The sequence below is a fragment of the Elgaria multicarinata genome, chromosome 1 (assembly GCF_023053635.1).
Source record: "Elgaria multicarinata webbii isolate HBS135686 ecotype San Diego chromosome 1, rElgMul1.1.pri, whole genome shotgun sequence".
In the NCBI taxonomy this organism is placed as follows: Eukaryota; Metazoa; Chordata; class Lepidosauria; order Squamata; family Anguidae; genus Elgaria; species Elgaria multicarinata.
In genome coordinates, this window is record NC_086171.1 from 214,313,938 (window position 1) to 214,337,696 (window position 23,759).

General features: G+C 49.2%; 1 protein-coding gene across 1 annotated transcript in view; it reads right to left on the bottom strand.

Annotated features, from left to right (window-relative positions):
• Window positions 1-11,691, bottom strand: part of SCRT2 (scratch family transcriptional repressor 2) — a 32,957-nt gene extending 21,266 nt beyond the window's left edge. The window contains exon 1 of the mRNA XM_063143477.1: window positions 11,550-11,691. Within this exon, the coding sequence (XP_062999547.1) occupies window positions 11,550-11,691 (142 nt within the window). The remainder of the gene's footprint in view (window positions 1-11,549) is intronic.
• Between the last annotated feature and the right edge of the window lie 12,068 nt (window positions 11,692-23,759).

Below are 23,759 nucleotides of genomic sequence, written 5' to 3' on the forward strand. Positions count from 1 at the left end.
ACGGTGCTTAGGTATCAAGAAACCTGTCTTGAAATAGAGATGTATGGGGCTGCACATGTCTCTGAGTGCCTCTGATTGAATCCTGGAGCGGATTCACTGCCTCACTGACATTGGAGCCACCAGCCTTCACTGATTGCAAAGCAGCACAAAAATACCTGAGCATCAAACCGGTTGTTTCAACAACAAGGAGATAGAATCATAGAATAGCAGAGTTGGAAGGGGCCTACAAGGCCATCGAGTCCAACCCCCTGCTCAATGCAGGAATCCACCCTAAAGCATACCTGACAGGTGGTTGTCCAGCTGCCTCTTGAAGGCCTCTAGTGTGGGAGAGCCCACCACCTCCCTAGGTAACTGGTTCCATTGTCGTACTGCTCTAACAGTCAGGAAGTTTTTCCTGATGTCCAGCTGGAATCTGGCTTCCTGTAACTTGAGCCCGTTATTCCGTGTCCTGCACTCTGGGAGGATCGAGAACAGATCCTGGCCCTCCTCTGTGTGACAACCTTTTAAGTATTTGAAGAGTGCTATTATGTCTCCCCTCCATCTCCTCTTCTCCAGGATGAACCTGCCCAGTTCTTTCAGTCTCTCTTCATAGGGCGTTGTTTCCAGACCCCTGATCATCCTGGTTGCCCTCCTCTGAACACGCTCCAGCTTGTCTGCGTCCTTCTTGAATTGTGAAGCCCAGAACTGGACACAATACTCTAGATGAGGCCTAACCAGGGCCTCATCTAGGAGCGATGTTCCCTCCCAGACACCTGCACAAAGTGTGGACATTTTGCATTCTCTTGGAATATGCACCCCACCCCGACCCCAATGCTAGAAGGGCCGGCGTTTGGGGGATGCTGAAAGGTTTACAGAAACCAGTCGCCTGTTTTGGCCCTGCGCTCATCCCCCTCTGTGCCTCTGTTCAGGGTGTGCAGCATCTGCCTCCTCCCCTTGCTTCAAGGTAAAAACCCAGCTCTCGGCCTGGGTGATTCAAATCCATATTTATCTGTATCCTCGGAAGCTTTCGCTTCTCAAGGGCACCCCTGTTCCCTGCAACAAAGAACACGCCAAGCAACCTTTTTTTTTTTTAATGCTTCGCTCAGCTTTTCTAGCTGTGAAAAAAAAGGGCCTCAAAGCCCCAGGCAGGTATTTGTGAATTAGGGGGGAGGGGAAAGGGGGGAGGGAGGGGGAAGGGAGTTGGAAAGCAATGGCTCCTGCATTCGCTCTCATGCTGCCTCTCCCGCTATTCTCCCTCCACGCCACCCCCCCCCACCCCCGCGCAGCCCCTGGAGTCCCTACTCAAGCCCACTTGACACTGATTACTCCTTAATACACACTGAAAGCACCTTCTTTGGGATTCACAAAGCGCAAATTCCTCCCTCCTGCTCCGGTCTTTCAGTGCACACTCACGCTCGGTCGACAGCCTGCTGACATCCCCACACATTGTCTCAAAGAGCTGTCTAGGCCGGCATTCGGTTTGCCATGGTGGTGCTGGTGGGTGGGTGGCTTTAGGGAACCCTCCTCCCCTCAAACAGGGAGAGAAGGCAGCACTCCATCTTTCTGGACACTGCCAGCTCCAGGTTTTGGGGAGCTCCTGAACGAGGCGCCCTCAATGGGCCTTCCTCGTTCAATCCCCTTACTCCAGGGGTGTTGAACTGCAGGCCCATGTGCCCGCCTGGGGGCCTGATCCAGTCCCTGGGGATTCCCAGATGGGCTTGCCCAATACCTGCTTTGGGTGCAGAAGGTCTCTGGTTTGATGGACTAGTTGACCTCCAAGATCCCTCCTGGCTCTCAAATCCTTTGACTCTATGCAGGCTTACAAACAACGTATGTGGATGGAATGTGAGCCAAGGGGGCTTTTTTGTTAGCCATCATCAACGCGCTGCGTTATTACTAATGAAAACTGCAGGCTCCTGTTTGGCAGCCAGATTAAAGTCAGGATTGAAAAGGCAGGCAGGCCGGTACCTTCATAACTACTCAATAAAAGGGCCTGGTACCAGAGGAGGCTAGCAGCACAGATGTCAATGGAGCATCTTAAGAGTTCTGACTGAAACCCAGAGTGGATTTAATGCCCCACAGACATCAGAGCCATCAGCCTTCCCTGGCCAGTAAGAACATCAGAAGTGCCCTGATGCTGGATCAGACCAAGGGTCCATCTAGTCCAGCACTCTGTTCACACCGTGGCCAACCAGCCGTCGGCCAGGGATCAACAAAGCAGGACATGGTGCAACAGCACCCTCCCACCCATGTTCCCCAGCAACTGGGGCACCCAGGCTTACTGCCTCGAACAGCTGGCACAACTACACAGAGGATTAGATTACTGCAATGCGTTATACGTGGGGCTGCCTTTGAAAACGGTCCGGAAACTTCAACTGGTACAAAACAGGGCAGCATGGTTACTAACAGGGACTGGCCAATGAGACCACATCACGCCAGTCCTTTTCCAGCTTCATGGGCTGCCAGTTCATGTCCGGGCCCGATTCAAAGTGCTGGTATTAACATTTAAAGCCCTAAACGGCTTGGGGCCAGGCTATCTGAAGGAACGCCTCCTCCCGTATGTACCTGCCCGGACCCTAAGGTCATCCTCAGGGTCCTCCTCCACGAGCCCCTGCCGAAGGAAGTGAGGCAGGTGGCTACCAGGAGGAGGGCCTTCTCTGCTGTGGCACCCTGGCTGTGGAATGAGCTCCCTAAGGAGGTTCACTTGGCACCTACATTATATGCCTTTAGATGCCAGGTGAAGACCTTTTTATTCTCCCTTTTTATTTCCCAGTCTATAAATAAATTTTAACTTGGTGTTTGAAAGTTGTAATTTTGCATTTATTGTTGTTTTATACTTTGAATGTTTTTAATTTTTGTGAACCGCCCAGAGAGCTCCGGCTATTGGGCAGTATAGAAATGTAATAAATAAATAAATAAATAAATAAACAAACAATAGATTGGTACCCAGGATCCTCCAGCTACTGTCCGGGCAGAAGAGATGTCAAACACTTGTTCAAGGTCCTCAAGCAAAGCTTTACAGCCCGAAGTGAGGCCAGTCTGGATGCGGGAGCCCAGCTGTGCCATCCTGACCTCTTTAGTACATCCAAGATCTCCGGGGAGTTGGCAGAGGAGGGCAGCACACGCACGCAGTTCCAAGAGCCGCCGTTGCTCTGGCCTTCCTGTCCAGAACATGCTGGGCTAGAAACCAGCCAAGACCTTGAAGTTCAATGCTTCTGACAGATCGACCTCTCACTCAACCCGGGGCAGCTTAATCCAGCCCGCCTCAACCCGGTGCCCTCTAGTTGAGTTGGATCACAACTCCCATCATCCCCAACCAGTGGGCCTGGCTGGCTGGGGATGATGGGGTTTTGCAATCTAATGCCTTTGGAGGACATGAGGTTGGGAGAAAAATGGATTCATTCACCCTGCCCACCGCTGATCCTCCATTCCTTTCTGAGTTGTGTATTCCCCCCCCACCCTTGAATTAGGAAGGAGAAAAGATACAACCTCCTCCTTTGGTAAAATGAAATCGACTTTCAGATCATGATGCCTTAAGACAGGGAAGGGCAGAATTTCAGCAGGATTGGCCTGGCTTTTCACTAGAACCCTGTTATTATACACCTACCAATCTGGTGTTGGAGTTGGGGCATGCCATGCACTTGTACCACGATCCTATGAACACTTATTAGAAATCACATCCTCATAGGAAGCACATTCCAGGTCACAGCTGTGAATAATCCAAAGCAGACACAACGTTCACATGCAGTCACCCATCCCGCTGCAGACCGAAGCCTCAGCCTGCAGCGGGATCGGTGTTTGCATGTGGATGTTGTCTGCTACGGGTTATTCACACAGCCATGGAAATGAGGAATCGTAGAATCATAGAATCATAGAATAACAGAGTTGGAAGGGGCCTACAAGGCCATTGAGTCCAACCCCCTGCCCAATGCAGGAATCCCCCCTAAAGCATCCCTGACAGATGGTTGTCCAGCTGCCTCTTGAAGGCCTCTAGTGTGGGAGAGCCCACAACCTCACCAGGCAACTGATTCCATTGTCGTACTGCTCTAACAGTCAGGAAGTTTTTCCTGATGTCCTGCTCAAATCTGGCTTCCTTTAACTTGAGCCCGTTATTCCGTGTCCTGCACTCTGGGAGGATCGAGAAGAGATCCTTACTCAGGAACACACTGAGTCAATGTTCATTCAGGAATAATTTTTCAATACAAACAAAAACCCACTCCTGGTTCCTCCCTGGCCCTTTTTGTATTTCAGCAACCTACCCCCTCCTCCCATTTTTCTTTTTTTGTAGGGATGATTTTAAGGGGTGGTGATGGCCACCAATTTGGATGGCTTTAAAAGTTTTTTTTATTATCAATTCCTGGTGGAGAAAGCTATCAATGGCTACCAGCCCTGATGGTTGTGTGCTATCTCCAGTATCAAAGGCAGTCAGCCTATATGCACCAGTTGCTGGGGAACATGGGTGGGAGGGTGCTGTTGCACCAGGTCCTGCTTTCTTGGTCCCTGGTCGACAGCTGGTTGGCCACTGTGTGAACAGAGTGCTGGACTAGATGGACCCTGGGTCTGATCCATGGCATGATTCCATGGCATGGATCAGCCTGGCTCTTCTTATGTTCTTATGAAGTGCAAGGTAACTTTTGATTATGAACGAGCAAAGGCTGCCATTCATGCCTAAAAGAAAAGGCCCTCTTCAACATCTCTTCATCGTTCTCAGGGAAGGCAGAACAACATAACCAAAAATAGCCTTCAAAGAGGGCATACCTTTAACGTGCAGCTGTGCTGTTTAGAATTTGGCCCACCGATTAAAATAGAACCCCCCCATAAATTAATCAACTAAATCATTTGTTGATTAATCTCAAAGAGGCCCCACCCTTCTTTGCACAGGCAGACTTGCCTGCTCCTTGGAAGTGGATGGTGCAAGCATAGCTCTAACACAATGCAGCTGTATGCACGGAGGGCTATGGCTGATCACTTACTGGGCCAATGGCAAAATGCCCTGCTTTTTCTCTTTCCCTTTCCCTCCCAAGGGCTGATCATTTGTCCCCTTGAGACTCTCCCTTGGGGAAAGGAATACATATGGCCTTGCTACTTTCTTTAGCCATTGATCTGCCCCCCCGCCCCCCCCCGCCCCGCCTCAAGACAAGAGAAAACAGCTCCTGCCTGTCAATTTGTCATTGTTTTGCCTTGGTTCCACCAGGGGGAAAATCAACTCTCTACTTCCTTGAGATGGTTAACAACCCCCCTAGGACACTGTCCTGCACATTCCCCTTGGAAATGGGGAGGATATGACAGGCACGGAGGCCGGCCGGCGTCAGGAGTGTCCCAGCAGAATAAGCACAGTGACAAAGCTTGAGGACTCTTGCTATCAAAGCCGAGGAAACATTACACACGAGCACGCCATACAACACCACAATAAAATGTGAACAGCAAGGCCATAAGAAAACAACACTTCCGTCGCCCCTGCAAGGCTGGTGGCTCCTATTTCAGGAGGGCAGGAACTCTAAAGGAGCTGTCCAAAGTGCTGAGCCCTACCCCAAAATGGCTTCAGCACCTTGGACAGACCCTTAAGCGTTCCGACCGGTTCTGACAGAAACCCAGAGTGGATTCACTGCCCCACTGACATCAGAGGCAGCAGCCTCCACTGACACCTCAGGAATTCCGGAAAGGAAACTTGGTGTTCTGAAAAGGATGGTGGGACAGGCTCCTGAAGGTGGTAAGACAGGGCAGTTGCCAGGGGCCCAGGGCCAAGTGGGGGCCACTATGTGTACATTTGCAGCTACCTTATCCTGGCAGAGCATAGCTCCATCCAAACTGGCACTCTCTGCTCCAATTGGCAGGCAACTCTTTGTGACTTAGGCTGTCCTCCCCCCCACCTCACCTCAGCCCTGTGTTTTTAATTGGAGATACTGAGTCTTGAACTGGGACCTTTCTTGAGGCCTGTGCTCCACTTCTGAGCTCCAGCCTCCATCCCAGAGGAGGTTTTAGGAAGCTGTACAAATGGAGGCCCTCTGAGGTCTTTGCTTACCCCTTTGTTCTCCAACGGCATTTGCTCTTGGCTACCATGATGTGGCTGTAGTTGGGGTGTCCAACGGATAAATAAAAATTAGCCACCCTTTCAGGGGATAGCTTGGTTGTAGAGGGGTGTTTAGACTCTGCTAATGACCAATGAGCAGGAATTGAGGGTGTTGTTCTGGATTCATGCACACTAGAGGAGGTGCAAAGCTGGTGAATGGTGGATCTGTCCTTTAGTCATGACATGGACAGTTGGAAAGTGAGATTGATTGATTGATTGATTGATTGATTGCATTTCTATACTGCCCAATAGCCGGAGCTCTCTGGGCGGTTCACAAAAATTAAAACCATTCAAAGTATAAAACAACAGTATAAAACCATGATATAAAATACAATACAATATGGTTTTTATCTCAACCAGATAAAAAGAGCAGCAATGCAAAATTACAAATTTAAAACACCAAGTTAAAATTTATTTATAGACTGTTAAAATGCTGGGAGAATAAAACGGTCTTCACCTGGCGTCTAAAAGCATATAATATAGGTGCCAAGCTAACCTCCCTAGGGAGCTCATTCCACCATAGCCAGGGTGCCACAGCAGAGAAGGCCCTGCTCTTCCTGGTAGCCACCTGCCTCACTTCCTTTGGCAGGGGCTCAAGGAGAAGGACCCTGAGGATGACCTTAGGGTCCGGGCAGGTACATAAGGGAGAGGCATTCCTTCAGATAGCCTGGCCCCAAGCTGTTTAGGGCTTTAAATGTTAATACCAGCACTTTGAATGGGGCCCAGACCTGGACTGGCAGCCAATGAAGCTGGAAAAGGACTGGCGTGATGTGGTTTTGTCAGCCAGGCCTGTAAGTAACCATGCTGCCCTGTTTTGTACCAGTTGAAGTTTCCAGACCATTTTCAAAGGCAGCCCTATGTATAACGCATTGCAGTAATCCAAACGAGAGGTTATCAGAGCATGGATCACTATAGCTAGGCTATCTCTGTCCAGATAAGGGCACATTTATTGATTTAAGCTGCAGCACAAGTTGCTCTCAGGGTGTCTAACAACTTCAAAGTTTCTATGCCCAGACCTTTCTATCCTCAAAGCAGCTCTGTGAGGTTAGGTTAGGAACACACACACACACACACACACACACACACACACACACACACACACAAAAAAATTGACCCAAGGTCACCTAGGGCTTCATGGCTCCATGGGGATTTGAACCTAGGCCTTCCCAGTCCTATTCAACACTCTTACCACTGCACCATGCTGCCTTGCTTGTACAAGGTCTCATCTACACCAAGCAGGATATTCCATTATGAAAGCAGTATTTAAGAGGCAGGTGCCACACTACTGCTTTATAGCGGTATTGAAGTGCACTGCAGGATCTACACGACGGCTTTATAATGGTACTGAAGTGTACAGACAACTGGTGGGGCTCAGGACACATCTACTGTACACCAAGCAGGATATAGCACTATGAAAGTGGTCTGTGTCCATGGGCCCCAACAGTTGTCAGTGCACTTCAATACCACTATAAAGCTGTCGTGTGGCTCCTGCCTTTTATATACCACTTTCATAGTGGAATATCCTGCTTGGTGTAGAAGAGCCCCAAGACATCTGGGCAGAGGATTCTGGAGTGTTCACTGACACACCCCGCTCCATCCCTTACTACTTTAAGGAGATTTCCTGACAGTCTCTTGTCCCAAAATTGTATTTATTTATTTCATTTCATTTCTATACTGCTCAATAGCTAGAGCTTTCTGGGTGGTTCAAAACAATGAAATAATATATAAACATAATGGATAGAATTATCTGACTACTTACAAGGAAGCTCCTGATCCTCCCATTTGTATCTAAACCAACCTATCATTAAATAGAGTCCAGCTTCATTAGGGAGGGTTAACAGCTTAAAAATAAAATAAAAAATAAATTATACACTAATCAGTTTAAATCCACACGTCCACCTCTTATATACATGTGGAGTTTACATTTGACCCAGTCTCTTACCACAAAGTAATTCATCTGCTAGAGTTGCCACCATTCCCCCCCCCCCCCAGGCTACTAAGCTTTTAACAATTGAGTGCAGGCAGAATCCAACAGATGTAGTTTGGTCAGGCATGGAGTGGCAATGGTGAAGAATGCTTCAACTCTGTTGAATTCTTGCCTTTTATGAACCTGTGGCATGCACAGAAGCCCTTTCTGGTGTGATGGCATGGGAGGCTGCAACCTTGAGGAAGCTAACCCTGGTCAGTTTCTGGAAGGGTGACTACCTGGGAACCCCATGTACATTGATTCCTGCATTGAGCAGCGAGTTGGACTTGATGGCCTTGTAGGCCCCTTCCAACTCTATGATTCTACGCTCTCTTCCTTTTTGCACAGTAGAGCCTAACATTACTATCTCCCCAGGTTTATATCTTGTCCTATGGTTTATATCTTGTGCCCAAATCCTGATTTTTATTTTTATTTTTTTACCTTTGTAAACCACCCAGAGAGCTTCGGCTATGGGGCGGTATATAAAGGTAGTAAAATAAATAAATAAAACAAATCCTGAATGTAGGTTTCTATTTCTCTTCCTTTCTGCCCAGGCTGGAAAAGATGTGCTTGGAAATTTGCAGGCTGAAGCGAAATCTCAGATGTCAGATGGAGATAGAGCAGGATTTCCACAGTAATTGGGGGTGGGGGGTGGGGCTTGAAAAAGCCCCTAAGCAGCTGCCCTCTTTTCTCCCCCCCCCTTTCCTGGCTCCTGTCACTGTAGGATATTCCACAGCCTCAATCTCCACCAGCTCCTTCTATCTCTCTCTCTTTTTCTCTCTCTTTTCCATTGCCTGCCAAAAGGTTTGACATTTCTTCCAGACACTGTTCTCTTTGCACACATCCACCGTTTAAAAATAAGGTGAAAGAGGGGTGTTTGTTAATTTTTCATAGATGCGTCTGATCACAGGAGGTAGAGTTCTTTGGTACAGGATCTTTTTTAGAAGAACAGAACATATAGCCCAGTAAAACACACACACACACACACACACACACACACACTCTTGCCTAGAGCATAGCACAATACATGTACTCTGTACTCAGCACATGGTTTTGTTACTGCCTTGCATGTATGTGGATTTTATTTTGGATTGTAAAAGCACAATCCTGTGTATGTTTAGATAGGAAAAGATAGTCCTACAACTCTTCGCATTCTCCAGTTGTTCCCGCCTCTGTCTAAACATGCATAGGAGTGTGCCTTTAAGTCTCCTTGAAACCTCCATGGTGGAAAGGAGGAATGAATGAATGAATGAATGAATGAATGAATATCTGTGTTCATCAGACTTTTCTTTTTAAAGGACTGGCCAGTGGCAAGTCAAACTATCAACAGCTTTTAGCCAGGACAAAGGTTTTTCCACCCCTGCTTCAAGGCAGTACATTCGCTTCTGCAAGCAACCTTGGCAAACCCGGTGCAAAAAGCCACAAGTGAACTATTGACATCTTTCCTCACTCGATCAGAGATAACAAGGGGATTCCTTTCCCCCCAACATCTCATCAAGCCCCGCCCCCATAGCCTTCAGCCCAGTGGGTGGAGCTTGGGGAATGGGAGGAGCCTGTGGAGTGAGCCAAAGCTTCCAAGGACCAGATGGGGAACTTCCGTGTGCAGGAGATTCCCTACAACTGGCTTAGTATAGAGGCAGTGTACTTCTGAATACCAAACACTGGGGTGAGACAAGAGGGGAGGGAGGGAGGAGAAGGGAGGGAGTGGAGACAAGAGGGGAGGGAGCTTTCATGCCCCCACTGGCTGGCAGCTGTGAGAATCCTGGAGCCGATGACCTTTGGGTCTGATGGAGCAACACAATCCTGATATTCTTAGATCTACACAATACATATACAGCACAGCCGCATCAATGCGCCATGCTGGAAAACGTAAGCCCCATCCCTTTGAAGTTTATCACAGAATGCCTGTTGGGTGTGTGTGTGTGTCAATGGATTGGGGCCACACCACACACACACAGCAACAAGGCTTCTTGCTAAGCTACCACAACTGCACAGAAGGAATGAAATATACTACTGTGCAAGGAGACGCATGATTTTACTCTATTGGACAGTGTTCCCCAACCTAGTGTCATATATGTTGGACTATAAATCCCATCATGCCCAGCCAGCATGCTGGGTGGAGGTGATGGGAGTTGTAGTTATTCACATCCAGAGGGCGTTAGGTTCATCCTTGACACAACAGCGCAACGCTCAAAAGGACCATATTAGCAGATATATGTTCCTTCCTTTCATTCGGTTGTACGCGAGTGTGAGTCCCATTCATTTCAATGACTTTACGAACCTTGGCTTCGACCCGTAAACATTGGAGCAGTGCACATGGCAAGAGGAAGCACATGTGGCCCCTACAGAGACACGCACACACAGCAGAGGGAGAGGCTTGACTTTTCAAATGCAGGCATGACCTTCTTGCAAAGTGTGAACAAGAAGGGCTGCCCCATAAGACACCCCACCTAAATGAACATGGTGGATAGATGGGTACACATCTTGGTGGGGTGGGGGAGCACAGATCGAAGGCTATTGCTGCGGCCTTGATTCATAAACTTGGGGGGGGGGAGCAGGAGAGAAAAGCTGTCCCTGGCTGGCTGAGAAGCGCACAGAGGCGGGGGTGGGGCGGGGCGCCTCCTGTCCCTTTGTAGGGGGATGGATGAAAGGAAGCGCCTAAGACCCTTGAGTCTGGACTGTGGTCCATTCAATGGAGTAGAGCCGGAGGACTTTGCTTCTCCCACCTTGGCCAGGGTCTCCTCCGGTGACCTTGAACAACTTTCTCTTCTCTCCCTGCCTTCAAAAAGGTATTGATGAGCGCTCGTGATCCTTTCTCACCCAACAGAAACGGGACGAAGCTGAACTCGGAGACCCCGGTCCTTGAAGAATGGAAGCAGCCTCCGGATTACATGATCAGAGCCACTGACACCAGCTCCTTGCATGGACTGTTTGCATGGTCCCCCCCCCCCCCCCGCCTGCTTTGTACCATGGGGTTTCCCGGCTGAACCCTAACCGGATCTGGGGAGGTCACCAACTCCCCCAAGGCTGTCCTTTCCCATCACGCAGTCCTGTGCACCCGGGGATCACGCACACTTGTGCTAACATCCAGGACCACCCCTCAGACCACACTTTGAGGAGGGGGGAGCACAAGAGGAACCCACCCACCCTGCTCTGCACACAAGGATTCCGGTTGGCGTTTCTTTCCTTTTGGAAGGGACCATCCCTCCTTGGAAGGCCCACAGGCTGCGGTATGAGAAATCCTGCCCGCATCGGGTTCTGTGCCCTAGAGGTCTCTGTCACTGACGAAGAGCGAAGGGGGCAAGAAAGAGACTCACTGCCCCCCCCCCCAATTTAGGATAAGCAAGACACCAGCAGATGCCGGTTCCCCATTCCGGAGACGTGCCCCCTTGGCTCCCCTCCCTTCACATAGGCCCTGGGGGGCTCCCCATTCCACGACCCCCTTTTGTCCCCCCCCCACATACACACATCCCCATCTTCCCCGCCCCGCCCCCCATCCTTCTCGGGGCGCCTCCTGCCCTCCGCGGAACTTACCCTCTCCCACCCCGGGATCGCCGTCCCCCAGGGGTCCCGCCAGCTCATTGTACGAAGTTTCCAGTGGGTGGTAAGTGGGGGAGCCCGGGCCGGGCTGGAACGCATCCGCCTTGATCTTCTTGACCAGGAACGAGCGAGGCATGATGCGCAGCGGAGCCGAGACGCTGCCTGCCGCCTCCTGAGCCGCGTTCAGTACTTTGGACAGCTCCCGGGCGCGGGCGCTCCGATCGGGGGAAGAGGAGGAGGCGGGGAGGGGGAGGGGAGGAGCGGGGGAGAGAGGGGGAGGAGCTGCCGAGGAATAGCTGAGCTCAGCAGCGCACCCCTCCCGTCTTTCTATGGGACGCAGGCGGGCTGCGGCCGCGGGGGGGGGGGAGGGAGGCGGGCGGGGAGATCAGGTGGAGCGGGTCAGCCCTTTAATCCATCAACTCTCCCCCAGGACCATCAGCACGTGAGCCAGGCAAGGCGAAAGGATGGGGGCGCGTGGTGGTGGTGGTGGTGACGCTGGGGAAAGCTTGCGAGAGGCAGGGAGAGCTGAAAGGGGGGAGAAAGTGAGGGGGGGAGCAGACAAGGGCAACTGAGTTGGCGGAGGGGGGGTGGAGGAGAGAAGGAGGGGGGGCGACCTTCCCTCCTTGCCCATCTGGTTAGCACTGCAACACCCGCCGACGGCCCGAGTCCAAGGATTGAGCCTCGCCACACTTCCTGCACGCATATTCTCTCTCTCTCTCTCTCCGCCCCCCCCCCCCCCACCCGTCCACTATGCACACACGGTGCCGGCCCATTTCAGCGCGGGGAGAATTGGTTGGCGTAATAAAAGTGGATCGGGAGGAAAGAGGAGAAAGAGGGGGGGGGGGGAGAGAGAGACACCTGCGTGGTCGTCCGTTCCAAAACCATTAAAGGAGAAGGCTTAGGGGGGGGGGGGCTCTGAAAGTGAAATGGCATGAATTGGCGTGGAAGGAAGGGGAAGGAAGCCAAGCCAAGGGTCCATCTTCTCTCCATCCCTTCACCTCTTTCTCTCTCCCCCCCCACCCCCGCAAGCTCCCTCATAGGCCCGCGGGGAGTTCTACCCACTGGGGGAGCAACCGTCTCTACCCACTTCTCTTGCCATCATTTCCCCGAATGCAGCTACCCAAATTCCTAGCCACGCAGGGAATTCCTCTGCCCCCTCGGATCTCTCTCTCCGCCTCCCCCCAATAAAACTGCTCCTTCAACAGCCCTCTTTCACCACGCTGGGGGTTGATTAACTCTCCCCTCTCCTCCCCTGTGTCCAGCCAAAGGCAGAACAATAGGGACACGTGTCTGAGGAAGAGGAGGAGTGGAGAGAGAATGGGGAGGGGGGGAGATTCCCCCCCTCCACCGCCCGCCCCACCACCAGCGTCCTTGGTTTTCTTTGTCTTGATGCAAACCCAGGGTAGTTTAAGACCCAGCAAATTGTGGTGATCCTGGAGGCTGGATTGAGGGGCTGCGGGGAAGGGATCCCCTCTTCCTCGGAGTGATTTCCCAGTTCAGCAAAAGGTGGATGGAGTGCAATCGTTGACCTTTGTGAAGGCAAGAGGGAGAAAGGGAGCCCTGTGACGCCTTTCTCCGGGCTCAGCTAAAGTTATTTGGCTGCCTGATTGGGGGGGGGGGGACACCCAAAGGGCATTTTTCCCAACCCCCACCCAGCACATGCAGTGATGTGAACCACACGAACCACGGTTCAGTCACCCTCCACGAGCCCCAGTGGAGGCTGGTGGATCCGCTCCGGGTTTCAATCATGACCAGTCAGAACTCAAAAGGAGCTATCCAAGGTGCGAAGCGCGACACTTCGCTGAGCACCTTCGGAGTTCTGAACAGTTCGGACTCAAACCCAGAGCGGATTCATCGCCCCGCTGGCATCGGAGCCGCCATCCTCCACTGATGTGGCGCCCCCATTTCACAGAAGCCATTTCATTTCAGTGGGTTTTTGTGCAGAAGAACCTTCCGGTGGATTGTGGGCTGTGGATCTGACTGGGAGGTCCCTCCTCCATCGCCCTTCATGATCTCCATATTCAGCCACCTGGCCTTGCATTGGGGTAAGGCTGCTTGTGCCTTTATCACCCCAGAAAAGGGGTGGGGTGGGGTGGGGAGGATTTGAAGCACATCTAGGCAGGAGCCCTGCCCTCTTTTGCAGCTGGGATGCTTTAGGGTGGATTCCTGCATTGAACAGGGGGTTGGACTCAATGGCCTTGTAGGCCCCTTCCAACTCTGCTATTCTATGATTCTATGATTCTATGCAGCTTTAACTGTGGTGATGAAGAGGGAATTTCACCAGGTGCTGCAGGCGTACAAATGACACCTGCTGAAATTCCCTTTTCTTGTACAACTGTTAAAAATACTGGAGCCCGATCCTCCTTTCCATAGGGTCACCCTAGTTAAACAGGTTTCAAACAGCTCAATTTGGATCACAACCCTTCTGTCTCTCTCTCTCTGTGTGCATTCTCCTCCCACTGTTCCTGACTCTGACTATTTTCGGCTGGTCTGGGGGTAAATCGCTGCCCGTCTTTCCACCGTGTCATCAGACCACTAAGTGGCCAGTGCTCCCGAAGTTTGCATGACAGCCATTTCTGGCCCGCTGTCCATGCCCTGTCATTGCCCTGGGCCAAACTGCCTGTTGGAATTTATTTATTTATTTAAAATATTTATATCCCGCCCTATATCACTAAGCTCTCAGGGCGGCGTACAGATGAAAACATACAGTATAAAACAATAAATATACACAGTTAAAAACAAATTAAACCATAATCCAAGTTAAAACAATATATAATTTAGAAGCAATAGATGCAGTTAAAACAGTTAAAACAATGTGCCTAGTGAGTTTAACCATCAAAGGCTTGGTTAAAAAGCCGTGTTTTTACTTGGCGTCGAAATGCAATCAGTGTTGGTGCCAATCGGGCCTCCAAGGGGAGGGCATTCCTCCCTCTGAAATCCATGATATGTTGCCAGCCCCTGCGGTGAGATGAATTCTGTCCTACAGGTCACCCGAGGATTAATTTTATTACTCTTGGAGAAAAGTGAGTGCCAACTTCTTTCGCTTGTGGCTTTTTGCTCCGGGTTTGCCAAGGTTGCTTGCAGAAGCGAATGTACTTCCTTGAAGCAGGGGTGGAAAAACCTTTGTCCTGGCAGCCAAAACTAGCCCTCCTGGGTTCGGAATCTGCCCATCCGGGGTTCCTCACATCCTTTTCTCCTGGCTCTTTTCCCCCTGCAATCATTGGGTGCTTTCTAGGCTTTTGTACAACACCCCCCCCCCCAATATTCTAAAAGGTTAAATGGCTCTCCTAAGGCTTAGCTATTGATGGTAAGAGTTTTAAGCTACAATAATATACATATAATATTAGGGTGACCCTAAGGAAAGGAGGACAGAGCTCCTGTATCTTTAACAGTTGTATGGAAAAGAGAATTTCAGCAGGTGTCATTCGTATGGATGCGGCACCTGGTGAAATTCCCTCTTCATCACAACAGTTAAAGCTGCAGGAGCTATACTAGAGTGACCAGATATAAATGAGGGCAGGGCTCCTGCAGCTTTCACTGTTGTGATGAAGAGGGAATTTCACCAGGTGCTCCTTGCATACAAATGACACCTGCTGAAATTCCCTTTTCTAAACAACTGTTAAAGATACAGGAGCCGTTCTCTTGACCAGATACAAAAGAGGGCAGGGCTCCTGCAGCTTTCACTGTTGTGATGAAGAGGGAATTTCACCAGATGCTCCTTGCATACAAATGACACTTGTTGAAATTCCCTTTTCTAAACAACTGTTAAAGATACAGGAGCCCTGTCCTCTTTCCATAGGGTCAACCTATATAATATTAGCCCCACCCCTTTTGCCTTCAGCCCTGCCCACATCAGGAATTCCCCCCACCCCCGAGTGTCTCCAAAACTAATTTTGGCCCTCAGACTGAAAGAAGTTCTCCATCCCTGCTTAACCTACCAAGTCCCCTCCCCCAAATTCATCTAGGCTGCAATGGGACATCAGAGAGGCACTCCGACCCAGTTGTAGGAGGGGCTGTAACTGGAAGAGTCGAGAAAGCACATGGCTTGCTAGGAGAAGGCCTTGGTCCCAGTTCCTCCCTGGCATTTCCAGCTCAAAAGATCTCAAACAGACTGCTAGGGAAAAGCACCACTGTGTCCCTGAAGAGTTACTGCCAGTCATGTTAGCTTTGGGCTTGAAGGACAATAGTCTGATGTCTAGCCCAGGCTAAGCCAGCTTCCTAGGGCTGGCCCCATGCCTGTTCTTCTCCCAGATGTCAACACACTCTTTTTCAGAACTGGGAAGCATCTTCATTGGCTTGTAAGCCCGCATAGAATCATAGAATCATAGAATAGCAGAGTTGGAAGGGGCCTACAAGGCCATCGAGTCCAACCCCCTGCTCAATGCAGGAATCCACCCTAAAGCAAATCAAATGTCCACAAGTGGGGGAACTGTCCCCTTCAAGATAAACAATTCCCCCCCCCCCCGGCATCAAAAAATAAATAAATGAAGAGTTGGGCAACTGTATCATGCCTGACAAGATCCTGCCCAATGGATTGCTCTTGCTGGTCTGAGAGTAAATGGGATAGATCGGTCAGTGTGCAATTATCCTTCCGTATGGATCCTTTAAAGATGTGCCCAGTTTAGTGTGCTAAAGGAATCTTTTCAGCTGGCTGGATGACTTGGGGAAACACATAAGAACATAAAAAGAGTCGTGTTGCATCAGACCAAGGGTCCACTTAGTCCAACTGTCGACCTGGGACCCACAAACAGGACGTGTGGGTACAACAACACCCTCCCATCCATGTTCCACAGCAACTGGTGTATATAGGCTCATTGCCTCTGATACTGGAGGTAGCGCATAGCCATCCGTCCTTCAAACAGTGACCTGGCTGCAGCTCTGAACAGACAAAGCCCCCCCCCCAAAAGCTATCTGTACTGTGTCTCTGTCCAGTCTATGTTTTCATTCCGGCTCCCCACCTCCAAATTGTGCCCCCCCCTCCACAATGGCTCCCATTACAACACATGGCCTATGAGAACAATCGGAGCCCTTTATGACATCATAGCCCATCTGTCTCCCCAGCAAGGAGCTGTGACATCACACGCCTTGCAAGTTCAAGGTCACCGGTCCCACTGGGGCAAACAGAAGTGAGCCTGTTGCAGCTTCCCAAGAAGCATCTCTGATATAAATGTAACGGGTTAGAATCCGCTTTTTCTCCGGCGCCTGCCTTCCTGTTGTTGCTATCCTGCATACTTGGAAGATTCCTTTTTCCAAGGCCTGCTGCGGTGGGGTGGGGTGGGGTGGGGGGAGAGACCGTTTATTAAAATGGAAGTGTGTTCCCCGTTCCTTCCTTGCAGGCACACAGCAGCAGAATTGGTGATTACTCATGCCCTAGTTGTGCCAAGCTCACTTGCCCACTGTCCTGTGATATTTCTCTCTCCCGGCTGTGGTGTAATAAGTGAGGTAATTAAGTGTAAAAGACAAGGTGGGGATGGGGATTGAAGAGGGGGGGTGAGAGGGAGGACTGGGGGGGGAGAGAATAGGCCCTCCTCTCTTTTCAGAAGCAGGGGACTGAGATAATATATGCTAATAAGCAGCAATCAGAGCTCTGCCAAGTGGCGTTAATACTGCTGACTGCAATAAGCCCCTGAATGTAACCCCCTCCCAATACACACAAAGAGCCCCCCCTCTCCGTGCGCACGCATACACACACACACACACACACACACACACACACAAAGACAGAGGGGAGATACATGAAGGAGAATGCTGGAGCCCTTTCTTCTAGGTTGGGGTGGGGGAAGGCAGACCAAGCCCTGGTAATCTTTAAATTTGTGCCTTTCCAGACAGCTGTATGGAAATAATCTTCCTCAACTGAATCCGACAGCCCCCAGTGTGGTGTTTTGTAAAGGGGGGGGGGAGAGAGAGAGAGAAAGTGGGGATACTAAGGAATGGAATTGCATGCTGTAATCAGGAAGTAGAACTGATACGAAGACCAAACTATTTGGGTAAGGTTGAGCTGGGTTGATGAAGAGGGTGGGGTGGGGGAGATGCATGCCTTCTGGGATTGGGAGGACAAGATGGCTGGTTGGGTGTGAGCAGTGGTTGTGGTTGTGTGTGGTTCATGCGGTTCCCATCTTCCAGCAAGCCGTTTCAATGGTGCAACACGTATACCAAGATGAATAGAGTGTCGTCAACATACACAGAGTTCATGCAAGCAAAACCCCCAGGTCTCTTGTTGCCTGCTCCTAGCTGGGAAGACAGCAAGGAAGATGAAGGGAAGAGAAGCCGTAGGAGCAAGAGGAAGATGGGGAAAATGCATTCATTTGTGGGGAGGGTGTGTGTGTGTGCAGGGCTATGCAGACTTAGGCAGAAAAAAAGTCCTACAAATCATAGAAAAAAGTCCTACAAAAAAGCCCTACAGAAGTTGTAGGACTTTGATTCTATCTAAACATGCATTGGATTGAACCTTTAAGCACTTAGCACTTCCCAGCAAAACAACAGCAAAGCAGGGGGGTTGAATCCAGACTTAGCCATGTTTAGAGCAGACACATGGGGCCTGTCCAGAGACAACACGCTCAGCCATGGTTAGGCCGCTAACCCCTTTGCAGCAAATGGTTAGTGAGTGTGTTTAAACCATGGTTATGTCGCCACCATGGTTAGGAATGGTTCACACGACATGCTAAATCATGATTCACATGACATGCTAAGCCATGATAGCACTCTTCAAATACTTCAAAGGTTGTCACACACAGGAGGAGGGCCAGGATCTCTTCTTGATCCTCCCAGAGTGCAGGACACGGAATAACGGGCACAAGTTAAAGGAAGCCAGATTCCAGCTGGACATCAGAAAAAACTTCCTGACTGTTAGAGCAGTATGACAATGGAATCAGTTACCTAGGGAGGTTGTGGGCTCACCCATGCTAGAGGCCTTCAAGAGGCAGCTGGACAACCATCAGTCAGGGATGCTTTAGAGTAGATTCCTGCATTGAGCAGGGGGTTGGACTCGATGGCCTTGTAGGCCCCTTCCAACTCTGCTATTCTATGATTCTATGATAATGTTCTAGGGTGACCATACGGAAAGGAGGACAGGGCTCCTGCATATTTAACAGTTGTATAGAAAAGGGAATTTCAGCAGGTGTCATGCAGCACCTGGTGAAATTCCCTCTTCATCACAACACTTAAAGCTGCAGGAGCTATACTAGAGTGACCAGAGACAAAAGAGGGCAGGGCTCCTGCAGCTTTAACTGCTGTGATGAGTGTAACCCCCCTCCCAGTACGCACAAAGAGCCTCCCTCTCCATTCTATATAATTTTATATAGAAAATTATATATTTTCTATATAATTGTCAAAGCTACAGGACCCCTGTCCCCCCCTTTCAATAGGGTCACTCTAGCTCAAAATGCTTAACCACTATGGCTTAGTTTGTCATCTGAACAGCATTGGGACACAGACATCATGACTGACTTAAATCCCATTGATTTCAATGAGTCTGCTCTAAGTCAGACTGAGGCCACAGCCAGACCTAAGGTTTATCCTGGGATCATCCAGGGTTCGCCCCTGCCTGAGCACTGGATCCCCTGTGTGTCACCTAGATGAACAGGTTTGACCCCTGGATGATCCAGGGATAAACCTTCGGTCTAGCTATGGCCTAAGTCCAGAGAATCTGGAGAAGTCATGCATCACATAAACATGTTCAGGGGAGGACTTCCAAGCACAACGATTAACAAGAGAGGAGTACAGAATAATAGCCAGAAGGCAGAACATTGCGGCTGCTGCTGCTGATATATATATATATATATATATATATATATATATATATATATGTCCAAATACTTTGGAGAGTAACATAAGCAAGAAAAAGAAAAAAAGCAAGATTCCTGCTCTTAGGAGATCACAATCTCAATAGGGTGAGAAGAAAGAGAAAGACAGGAAAGGGAGGAATTTATAGATTATATGAAAAATGTCAGTGTCTCCTAGGAAATGCCACTCATCGATGTGCCAGGGTTGGGGACTTCTGGTTGGCTGGAACATCTCTGTTGCCTTTTTGAGTGACACCATAAGGAAAGGTTCCAATAGCTGGGATTGTTTAGCTTGGGTCAGATCTACACGTCGTTGCGAAGGCGCTTGCGTGCGTCTGGAGTGCACCCTGAAGCTCATTGAGACACACAGGCTTACTTTCAAAGCACATTTTCCCGGCTTTTGGGCGCTGTTATTTAGGCCATAGCTAGACCTAAGGTTTATCCCTGGATCATCCAGGGGTCAAACCTGTTCATCTAGGTGACACACAGGGGATCCAGTGCTCAGGCAGGGGCGAACCCTGGATGATCTCAGGATAAACCTTAGGTCTAACTATGGCCTTAGTCCGTCTTAAGTGAATTTAAGGCGTCCCTTCTTCCAACGTGTGTAACAATTATTCGCTCTTTCCTCCCCGCCCCGCTCCACCCAGACTTATTTTGTTGCCTTTCGACTTCCGATACCATTTCCGGTGCGAACAGCAGCATCCATCTTTAATCATCACCTTTCCCGCGTGCGAGGACAGGTGAGGTCGGTTGCATTTTCCTCATTGCTTTCCTCTGTTGCCTTTCCCATTTTAAATTTTTTTTTACTAGTTACTAGGGATGCGCATATGTGCTTGTTCGGTTAGGGTTAATCTTCTTTTTACAGAGCGGCGGCTATTCCGCTTTAAAGTCTATAGCCAACTCACGAATCCGGCACGAAAAGCATCCATCTTTACTCGTCACCTTTCCCGCGAGCGAGGAGAGGGGAGGTGGGTGGGTTCCATTTTCCTCAGTCCTTTCCCCTTTTGCCGTTCCCATTTGTACCATATTTTTTTTTACTAGTTAATAGGGATACGCATATGTGCATGTTCGGTTCATCTGCTCTTTACAGAGTGGCAGCTATTGTGCTTTAAAGTCTCCCCTCCACCCACCCACCCACCCCACCCCTCCTTAGATTACCCTTTAATTTTGATGTTTTTATGTCTGCTGATGAATGCATGTTCTCTTTTTAATGAAGTGCTATTTTTTTATTTATGTACATTATTAATTTAAATAAAGTTATTTTTTAAACAAAACTTCATTTTTTGGAGACTACTGGTTGAAAAGGGAAGTACAGATGCCAATACAAAAGGTTTTTGTTCAATATGTAACAACATAACACAAAACATAAAGTCGCGAAGAGAGTGAAGGAATATACAGCAACAACATTGCAATTATGCGTTCCATCTGTGGCTCCGCAGGATCCCCGAAATCCCAAAGCTACAAAGCCGTCCATCACCTGTATTAAAAATTGAAAGACAATGTTTAAACCAACAGGAATGTTTAAATTGAAACACATAGCAGTTTGTCACATGCACACGTGTACCGGCAACTTGGGGCCAAAGGGAGACACATAATTCCTATACGTAGCACTAGTTCGTTCATCACACATGCGCATGTGCGCATCCAACTACAGGCCAAACTTATATTCATAACAGGCGTTCGATTGTCTCACATGCGCATGTATACAGGCAACTTGGGGCCAAAGGGAGAAAAACCTTGCTGTACAAAACCCCCGTTCGTTCGTCTCACATGCGCACATGGACAGGGAACTTCGGGACAAAGGGAGAAAAAAACTTCATATACAAAACCCGTTCGTTCATCTCACATGCGCATGTGGACAGGGAACTTCGGGACAAAGGGAGAAAAAACCTTCATATACAAAAAACCCCGTTCGTTCGTCTCACATGCGCACGTGGACAGGGAACTTCGGGACAAAGGGAGAAAAAACTTCATATACAAAACCCGTTCGTTCGTCTCACATGCGCACGTGGACAGGGAACTTCGGGACAAAGGGAGAAAAAACTTCATATACAAAACCCGTTCGTTCGTCTCACATGTGCACGTGGACAGGGAACTTCGGGACAAAGGGAGAAAAAACCGTCCATAACCTACCACTATCCATGGACTCCATCTTCCCCACAACGAGCACAACGACCCAAACAGGGAATTCTGGGATTTGAGGAATTTTTTTAAAAAAGGGGGGGAGCAAGGGAGAACGTCACAAGCATCCCCCAAAGCCAGCCTCTAAGAAACGCCCACTTGGGACGGAAGGGACGGAAGGGACAGAAGTGTGAACCGCTCCGACGAAACAAGAAAGAGGCGCCTTATTTAGGTACGTACTTAAAAAAGGCGCACTGAAGCGCCTTCACAACGATGTGTAGATCTGGCCTTGGTAAAAAGGAAGCCAAAAGGGAGACCTGATAGTGGTGCACAAAATGATGCGTGGTCTGGAGATTGTGGAGGGGAAGATATTTTTCTCCCCCTTTCATAATGCTAGAACCCAGTGGGGTCCTCCAGCAATCAGGCAGTAAGCCTACGTGCAGCACTTGCTGGGGAACATGGGCAGGAGGGTGCTGTTGCCCTCATATCCTGCTGGTGAGTTTTCTGTGGGCCGCTTTGTAAACAGAATGCTGGACTAGACGGGTCCTTGGTCTAATCTAGCATGATTCTTCTTATATCCTTATTGTTCAGACTGTGCATGATACTAAATGTGCATCAACCATCACCAACAAAAATGGGAGCTGCGCATCTTAATTCCCCCTCTGTAATGTCTAGGAGTTCTTCTCCCTCTTGTGAGCGCATGATGCTTTCCGTGCAGTTCCCCCATCCCATCTCACATGAGTGGCAATGTCCGGAAGGGATGGGGAGACACCCGGGGCCATGACGGGGCGGGGAGTGTGTGTGTGTGTGAGCTAGACCAGTGGTTGCCATTTTCAGCAGCAGGCATGCACTTTAGGGAGAGACCCTAGTTCAGAGGTAGAGCAGATGCATTGCATGCAAAAGGTGCCACGTTCAATCTCCAAATAAGGGTCGGAATGGCCCCAGCCTGAAGCCCTGAACAGGTGCTGCCAGATAGAGTAGACAATATTGAGCTAGCTGGACCAATGGTCTAGCTCTATAGCTAGCTTTCTATGTTCCCACTTGGCATCAGATCCAATTTGGGATTGATCTATAATAATAACCTGGCTTGGGGCCAGGCTATCTGAAGGAACGCCTCCTCCCATATGCACCTGCCCGAACCCTAAGGTCATCCTCAGGGGTCCTTCTCCGCGAGCCCCTGCCAAAGGAACTGAGGCAGGTGGCTACCAGGAGCAGGGCCTTCTCTGCTGTGGCACCCCGGCTGTGGAATGAGCTCCCTAAGGAGGTTTGCTTGGCACCTACATTATATGCTTTTAGACGCCAGGTGAAGACCCTTTTATTCTCCCAGTATTTTAACTGTCTATAAATAAATTTTAACTTGGTGTTTTAAATTTGTAATTTTGCATTGCTGCTGTTTTGATCTGGTTGAGCTTTTATATTGTATTTTATATGATGGTTTTATACTGTTGTTTTATACTTTGAATGTTTTTAATTTTTGTGAACCGCCCAGAGAGCTCCGGCTATTGGGCGGTATAGAAATGTAATAAATAAATAAATAAATAAATAGAGGGTGTATGTGTGTGTTCCTGTCTGTCAGGACCATAGCTCCAAGTCCGTGAAACATAGACACTTGAAACTCAGCATGTATACGAAGAAGGGCCTAGGGGTGTGCACCTCAGTGTTTTTTAAAAACAAAACAAAAACAAAACATTTATTAATTTTAATTAACTTAAATGTGTCAATGTGTTTGAAGCCTGCAGTGCCATCTTCAGTCATGAGGTGGCAGACTCCCCTAACCAGCACATAGCTTTGCAGTTGATATAGTCTGAAGCCAGGGAGAAGTCCAAGGGTCAGTTATATGGCTGAAACCTTGGCCCTGATGTGAGGCACCCCTGTAGGGGAACAGAATGGACAGACCCCTCCTTCAGAGGTGGACACGTCTCCAGCTGTGACACCTGCATAGCTTTGCACGAAGGCCTTGCCGTGACGAACAAAGGGATTTTCCAACCAGTGCAAAACCAGGTCTGTTCGCTAGATATTATTATTTATATAGTACCACCTGTGTGCATGGTGGTTTGCTGAGTTTACAGAGGCCTGCTCCCTGCCCCAAGGGGTTTACAATCTAAACTTAGACACAGAGGAACGAAGGAGGAAAGAAAAGGAAGTGGAATCAAGGGTAACCAGGACAGCAATATGGAGTCGTTGCAGCTGGTCATGCTTAGATAGAGTTACAGTGTTGCAGCCTTAAAAATGTGTACCAATTTATTTATTTATTTATTTATCTAAAACCTTTATATCCCGCCCTATATCAATAAGATCTCAG